Source organism: Sinocyclocheilus anshuiensis, unplaced genomic scaffold (genome assembly GCF_001515605.1).
Source record: "Sinocyclocheilus anshuiensis isolate Anshui unplaced genomic scaffold, SAMN03320099.WGS_v1.1 scaffold538, whole genome shotgun sequence".
Taxonomy (NCBI): domain Eukaryota; kingdom Metazoa; phylum Chordata; class Actinopteri; order Cypriniformes; family Cyprinidae; genus Sinocyclocheilus; species Sinocyclocheilus anshuiensis.
In genome coordinates, this window is record NW_015544166.1 from 998,508 (window position 1) to 1,006,007 (window position 7,500).

The window sequence follows — 7,500 nt, forward strand, 5'->3', positions numbered from 1 at the left end:
GGGTGGGCTGAGTGTGCTCTTGTCCTCGGGAAACTGGGGGTTGTAATGGTGGGGAGGCGGGGCACTGACAGGGGGACCACCATGCTGAGGGGGCGGCCCTGGAGGAGGATGGTTCATAAACGGGGGCATCTGACCAATGAGGTGTCCGGGAGGTGGGGTGATGGGAGGGGGAACGGATGACAGCGGCGGAGGGGCCTGATTGAAAACCATGTGAGGTGTGTTTGAGCCCTGTCCCGGGTGCGGCATGGGATGACTGATGGGGGGAGGGGGCGGCGGGGGGCCGTAGTGCTGCTGAGGTGGCGCCATCATGTGATGTGGACGGGTCACAACAGGCTGACCTGGATAGTCTCCAGGGTGATGGTGAGGGGGCGGAGCATTGCCAGGCTGGGGGAGGGGGTCGCGGGATGGTCCGGAGCTCGCGGAATCGTCCTGGATGGGAACCGTGATGAGGTTGCTGTGCTTCCGCGTGGTGACGGTCGAGATCCGGAAGGTCTCCTGAGCGAGAGAGCGGGATGGTCCCATGTCTCCGGGTGGTTGGCCTTGCGGAGGTCGGAGGTCATCGTGGGAGGCAGAGGGAGGCTGGCTGTAGGGGTCGTGTCCTGGATGAGCCAGAGAAGGAGGGATGAGGACATGGGGTTTGGGCAGGTGAGGTGGGGGCACACGGAAACGGTCGGTCACCTCCGAGGCTGGAGGAAGGTGGAGAGAATCAGAGCGGCTGCTGGAGCTCTTGCCGGACCGCATGTGCCGGTGGTTTATGTGAGCCTGCAGGTCTCTCTGGGACAGATAGGTGCGTTTGCAACCCTGAACGATACTACACATGTAGAGAGAGCCACGCTGGCACTGTTCAATCCGCTGGACCGGGTCTGTACAGCTGTACATGTTTAGGCTGGGAACAGAGAGGACATATGTAGAAGCAACATCAGTAAAACACTGTGCGTATTAGTACAAACTAGGGCTGGACAATATATTAAATATTTCCCACGTAATCAATTCGTAACAATGATTCAGCTTTTTTATTGCAGGATGACACAAATTTTATGAGTGGTATTTTACGGTATTTCAGTTTTGAGTACAAAATATATGTAGACAAATATTACTTTGGATGAATATGCATTGTTATATTGGTACGTGTAAATGACAATTACTATAATTGAAATATAATTTTCATTGTGGATTTTGCAATTGTCTACTTGCATAAAACATTTTGAATTTGCTTGGGTTAAAAACCTTATTGATTCCTTATTGGAACATTAATTTCATCAATATATAGAAGCGGTCAAAGTACGCACATCCAAAAATGCCTTGGCCAGGTGCAAGATCAAAGGGTACATCAAATAATAGAAAAAAGATCTGCACACTGTTATTCTCCCTTTATTCAAAAAAGGTAAAAGTTGCCACTTATAACTTTTTTGAATAAAGGGAGAATAACACTATCCATCTATATATATAAATATACTGTATATAAAAAAAAACTTTAAAGACCAGAGATGGAATTTGTTTTAGCTACACTACCATTTGGTTTTTATTTTTAAAGAAGTATCTTATGCTCACTAAGGCTACATTTATTTGATGAAAAATACAGTAAAAACAGTCATATTGTGAAATATGACTAAAGTAATTAAATAATTACTTTCTAATTTAATATATTTTAAAATGTAATAAATTTCTGTGTTGGCAAAGCTGAATTTTCATAAGCCATTACTTCAGTATTCAGTCTTCTAAAATGTTGATTTGATGCTCAACAAACATTTCTTATCAGTTTTGAAAACAGCTGTACAGCAGGATTCTTCGATCAATAGAAGGTTCAAAAGTGCAGCACTTATTTGAAATAGAAATCTTCTGTAATATTTTAAATGCCTTTAGTGTCACTTCTGATCAATGAAATTGCATCCTTGCTGAATAAAAGCATTCATTTCATTAAAGAACATCTCAACCCCAAACTTTTGAATAGTAGTGTGTATCACCCAGTCATATATCTGCATGAAGCTATGAAGCATTCTCTATTATAGTGTAGAATGTTTGTAAAAGTTTGAATTTTAGAGGCAAAAGCTGCTCATTTTGCTTACCCTGGACACATCTTATCACCCTTTCTTTCATGATGCAATGCACACTCGTAGCAGAAAACATGCTTACAAGGGATCTGCAAAGAAATGAATTAATGAAGTCATGGCAGTATTAATTCATGTCACCAAAAAGCTGTGACTTGCATTCATTATACACATCAACTATTCTCACCATACGGCCGTATGACTTAATTGGCAGTCCACATTTGTCACAGAAATGAACAGGTGTCTCATCTTTTTCACCGATCAAACTTAGCTAGAAAAAAAAGAGAGAGACAAAGAGTGTTCACAACACTTTAAACACGAGCATCTGAGAGAGGTGGGTAAATTACTCTTCTACAATGCAGCCTTTACCTTGTAATCCCAGTACAGCTGCTGTGGGAAGCGACGCTGGCTCGCAAAAGCGTCTCCAGCTTTCACGCCACAATCAAATCTGTTCTCCTGCTTGAAGTTAAACCCTTCTAGCAGAAACACAGATCAGAAAACAAGCCCCATTTGCAGTGCCTCATAATATCTAATCATATGCTTGTGGAAAATGCAATATATTAACTAATTTGAAAAGAAATATATAGACAATACCTTCTTCTGTAGAATGGGCTTTAGACGGTAACCGTCCCGCTGGTCTTTGGGGTCGAGGGGCAGGTTTATTCCTGGCCTGTTTGGGAAGAAGTTTGATTGGGATCCTCCTCCTGACATCAGGACCACCTAACGGCCCGTCCGTACCCTGCATATCATTGTCTGCATGGAAAAAAAGGACAAATTAATAGTTTATTTTGACCTTCATTAGGTATTAATGCAGAAACAGTGAACGTTTTGATTAACAAACTGGCATATCTGAGTAGAGCTATATAAAAAGCCTGTATCGATTCGTGGGCATTATACTTACATAAACGATTAAACATTTGTGCGTAAATAAGACTTGATTTTGATGTGAGGTTGATACTGATACTAATGTGAACGATCTCATATAAGCAGTAAAGCAATATGGCAACAGGCAAAATACAGCGCGCACACATAATTATGTTGTATTTAACAACCCCGAGGAATGCATTGCACGCTTTAACATATTTGTGTTTTTATTCACAATATGCTGGAGACTTTCTTTAGAGATTGAACAAACTGGATCTAATGGGGAGATTAACGCAACATTGACATAGAGGCCATAACCGATAGTGATGTAGGAAAAGGTCTTTAACTAGGGCACATTCCTAACGTAGCTCGATTATCTATATGCAAACATGTGTAAAAACCCAGTGCAGATATGTTGTGGTTACAAGAAACATGTTTTGGGTAAAATAAACCTGCGAATGAACACTATAAATTTCCCTCCTTACCACTGTGGTCCATAACGGCGTGAAGCCACTGCTCAACTGCACTTCCGGTTTGTACATTTCAAAACAAAAGCCTCAAATTGTTTTCATAACAAAAGTCGTCAAGATCACGAAATGAAGGAAATAAATAAAACAATATTTTTAATTTCAGGTTCATACTTTATTAAAATAGATAGGTTTTTTAGATATTAAAATACTATTATTCTAAAATAATGTTAGTATAAAAAAAATGAGTAGGCCTATATGTGTCAAGACCATTTAGTGGTTTCTTTAAATGTACATTTACACATAACAGTCTGCCATTATATATACACACACACACACGTACAGTAAATATATTTACATACAATTTACAAACTCTCTATAGAGAGAGAGAGAACAAGAATATATGAATCAATTGTATTTATCAGCAAAACAGCCAGGTGGCGTTGTGAACATTAAGGTCCACTGGCAGCAACGTGGCTGGGGTTCAAAGCAAAAGTAAAAGGACAAGAAGGGAAATTGTAATTTAGGTGCAAAGCAAAAGCCATAAAGCAAGCTAACTGGCCTGCAGATGAATAAATAAGTCATAAGAAGTACAAGGACACACAACTCAGTACTTACCACATATAGAAAGGAGATGGAAGCCATTGGGGTTTTGAAATGTAAGAAAGGTCCAGATCCTCTATGTCTGCTTTTTGGCCCAGCAGACTGAATTATAACATGAGCTCATGCATCTAAATGGTCCAGATCTGTGTTTAAATGAATAAATGCAGTGATATCAGACCCTCTAGTGTCATCTGTTGGCCATAAATGACAGTGACACCCATAGCTGCTTCCTGAGTGTAAAGCTGCAGGTGATCACTGTACTGAGACACATAACAGGAAGAGACCGAGATTAAAGGACGCTGCTGTAAGTCTGAGAAAATATTTATTTTTTACTATGTTACAAATAATACCAACAACAAATTTTCCTTGTATTAACATTATATCTTGAAATGTTGCAGGGCGGCGTCCATTTTAATCTACAAACAAGGTATGATCTTGGCTTTTGTTTTCCATTATGCACCTGTCCTTTGTTATCAAGCCAAATGGGAACATGTTGACTGCTGTCAACTTACTGTTAAAACATACAAATATGAATATATTAAAATTATATCTCAAAAATATTCAGCAGCATGCCTGAGGATACAAACTAGTACTTTGTAGCTATCTAAAGATTGGCTTATATTTAAATAAAAAAAAAAAAAAGTTTTAATATTTAAGTTCATATTAAGTGGTAAAGAAAGCTTTTACAAATGTAAAAGTCAGAAATTAAGATTTTTTAAAATGATGTTTGATATTTTCCTGGTCTTAGAATGATGACGAGGTCTCCAAAAAATTCTGCGTCACAGTTTATTTTCCCACAATAGTCTGTATTATTACACAAAAAAGAATATTCACACTCCGTTTTAGGTTTTATGTCGATAAACAATGTACCTGTTCAAAACAAAAAGATGCAGTTTCTTCGGCTTTGAGCAGTTTGGCTGATTTGAATGAGCATTTGCATCACACCTGTTTTCAACAGTCACATGAAGGAGAATGAAAACACGTTTGTTTGTCTCCTACTAGACCCTCATAAATGATCAATGTGTTGACTATTTATACCATAAATAATCACATGCTCTTTCATAACATCAAATAGCGAAAGTAAGGCCAAAGGCGAGGACTGAGTCAGCTTTATGGTGCTTTGTGAACTGTGCATGTCTGCGCCCTTCCATTTTTTATTACCACAGAGACCAGAGTCCTCTAGTATTACAGGAAGTTGTGTTTATGGCTGCAGGTGTTTTTCGAAACTTGATTGTATGGGCAATGATGTCATGTTCTATGGCAGCAACAGACAAAGACACACCCAGTGTCCTCAGGTCACATGGCCTTTGTGTTTACAGAGTGATAGTAGCTCGTTGAAAGCAATAGGTACAGGATCAGGTCACGTGAGACCACAAAGGGCACAAAGTCCTCTTCCTCCACACAAACAAAATAAAGAACCGCAGCAGAGAAAGGAAATAGAACATTGAGTTTAGGCAAATGCATGGTTATATGTGATGCAAGAGACGGTTGAATTGGTTTCATAAACATGATTGCACACCTTTCAGAACACAATGGTGGAAGAAACGAAACAGCGAAAAAACGCCACATCCCTCCAGGCTGGACCTGGTGAGGTAGACCACAACACTCGCTGTACCATCGATATGAGGTAAATATTTGTTCAGAAATGTTCTATCGTAAAATACAATACAGTATTTTACACATGAGTCTTTTTTTGGTCTGAATAGCAGAGTTTCACAGCGTATTGGACGACAGCTGGCTCTGATAGGGGATGAATTGGACTACAAATGGCGTGAACAACTGCGCCTCCAATGGCAGCCCCTGAATTTTGGGATTTATCCTTATGTCCTAACCAGGAGAGCGTTCTCTGGGTGAGATGTTTCAAATGAAGATACAGAAAAATACGAAAGAATTAAGTGTGGTTTAATATCTATTCATGTATTTATAGTAATGAAACTGTCTTAAGCAGGATCTTCAACAATGTCTGGGGGTCCAAAATGATGCCAATGTTGAGGACATCCTGGCTTGTTTCACAGCTTCAAAACGGCTGTCAGGAGGCCAAGAAGTGGGCAGCCTTGGTATGGACAATATTTATTTTGTGTCTGTAAATATATATGAATCTTGGGTAAAATGTTCAGCAAGACTGTATTTATTTGACCAAAAATACACAAACAGTAATACTGTGAAATATTAGTATCATTTAAAATAACTTCTTATTATCAATATTGTAAATAGTTGTGCTGCTTAATATTTTTTGTGGAAACCACAACATATTTTTTTTTGTAGAATTCTTTAATGAATAGAAAGTTCCAAAGAACAGCATTTATTTGAAATAGAATATTATTTTAAATGTCTCTGTCACTTTTGATCAATTTAATAGGTCCTTGCTGAATAAAAGTATTAATTTCTTTCAAAAACTGAAAGAACCTTTGAACATTAATGTATTTAAAGTCAGTATTTGAGGGTTCCCACAGTTTTGAATGTAATTTTATAATTTTTCTGTCAATTTTTACAGATTTTTTAAAAGAATAATAGCACAAAAGCACAATTTCTAGCCACATACATACTATAGAGCTTTGAATAATTATAAAAAAATACATTTACTACAGAAATTTTAAAGATTGTTCAGGGTTTTGTTAATTTCAGTGAATTTCTTTAAGCTTAAAAATTTACAATAAAATATTCTTGATATTTTCAGGTCAGGTTTGACAGTGGCAACCCTGGTATTTAAGTGAAACTGTGGTATAAACTAATTTAACTTATATTTTTTGTGATCTTTTCTCAGGTATCCAACTTGCACGTTTCTGACTGGTCTCGCAGGACCACATGCATACTTGCGACTGCTTTACTTCTAGTCACTGTGTCTATCTTCCTAATAACTTGGAATGAATATGAAGGCTGAATGTGACATTGAGGGGGTCAAGAGTTGGTCTTTGGCTCAAATGTAACCAAGGCTGATTTTTTTTTTTTTGAAGAAAACTGCTTATTTTAAATTCTCTTTTATAACTGATTTGAATGAAGTGCTGGTTCACATATATAAGTTAATATATGTGCAGGATTTTGCAAGTTAAAGATTGTTTTTTAGTGTGTGTTTTGGGTCTGTTGCTGGATAATTGGGCCAATGAATTGTTACCTCTTCCTCTAAAAGCATTTCTGCACTACCAAAGGAAGCTGGACTTTCCAAACCAACAAGCGCAATACATTTTTTAAAAAGAAAACAAAGTGTTTGGCTTTTTTGTATTTATCTGAAAGAAGAAAACCAAATGTAACATGTTTTACTGCACATCAGTTCTATAGCAATACAACATCCACATTCGTATAGTTCTTAAAGGCTTTCATGTTGCACTTATGTAGCGTTGAGCCCAATTGTCTTCCAGGTCCCACCTCATAGGTGTGAGGAAACTCCTGTCCCTGGGCTCTTTCATAAATCTCATGCAGCGTCTGCTCCCATTTCACCGGAGACACCAGCTGTTTGGCCAGCTGATTGCATACGTGCTTGTCATGCATGTAACGCTTGCCGTCCACATTGGAGTGCACAG

General features: G+C 38.5%; 2 protein-coding genes across 6 annotated transcripts in view; both read right to left on the minus strand.

Annotated features, from left to right (window-relative positions):
- The window catches only part of LOC107695901 (E3 ubiquitin-protein ligase Hakai-like), a 5,219-nt gene extending 1,122 nt beyond the window's left edge, over nucleotides 1-4,097 (minus strand). Inside the window, exons 1-6 of one of the 5 annotated variants that reach the window (XM_016496004.1) lie at nucleotides 3,998-4,097; nucleotides 2,643-2,801; nucleotides 2,418-2,524; nucleotides 2,236-2,319; nucleotides 2,067-2,140; nucleotides 25-886 (exon numbers count right to left, since the gene is read on the minus strand). In XM_016496004.1, coding sequence (XP_016351490.1) covers nucleotides 25-886; nucleotides 2,067-2,140; nucleotides 2,236-2,319; nucleotides 2,418-2,524; nucleotides 2,643-2,793 — 1,278 coding nt within the window. In that variant the 5' untranslated portion in view covers nucleotides 2,794-2,801; nucleotides 3,998-4,097. Of the gene's footprint in view, nucleotides 1-24; nucleotides 887-2,066; nucleotides 2,141-2,235; nucleotides 2,320-2,417; nucleotides 2,525-2,642; nucleotides 2,802-3,397; nucleotides 3,468-3,997 lie in introns of those variants that run through there. The other 4 variants (XM_016496003.1, XM_016496002.1, XM_016496005.1 and 1 more) reach the window with 4 other exon arrangements.
- A 2,836-nt stretch (nucleotides 4,098-6,933) lies between these two features.
- Nucleotides 6,934-7,500, minus strand: part of LOC107695903 (malonyl-CoA-acyl carrier protein transacylase, mitochondrial-like) — a 3,259-nt gene continuing 2,692 nt past the window's right edge. Inside the window, exon 4 of the mRNA XM_016496009.1 lies at nucleotides 6,934-7,500. This exon is cut by the window's right edge and continues 157 nt beyond it. Within this exon, the coding sequence (XP_016351495.1) occupies nucleotides 7,253-7,500 (248 nt within the window). The 3' untranslated portion in view covers nucleotides 6,934-7,252.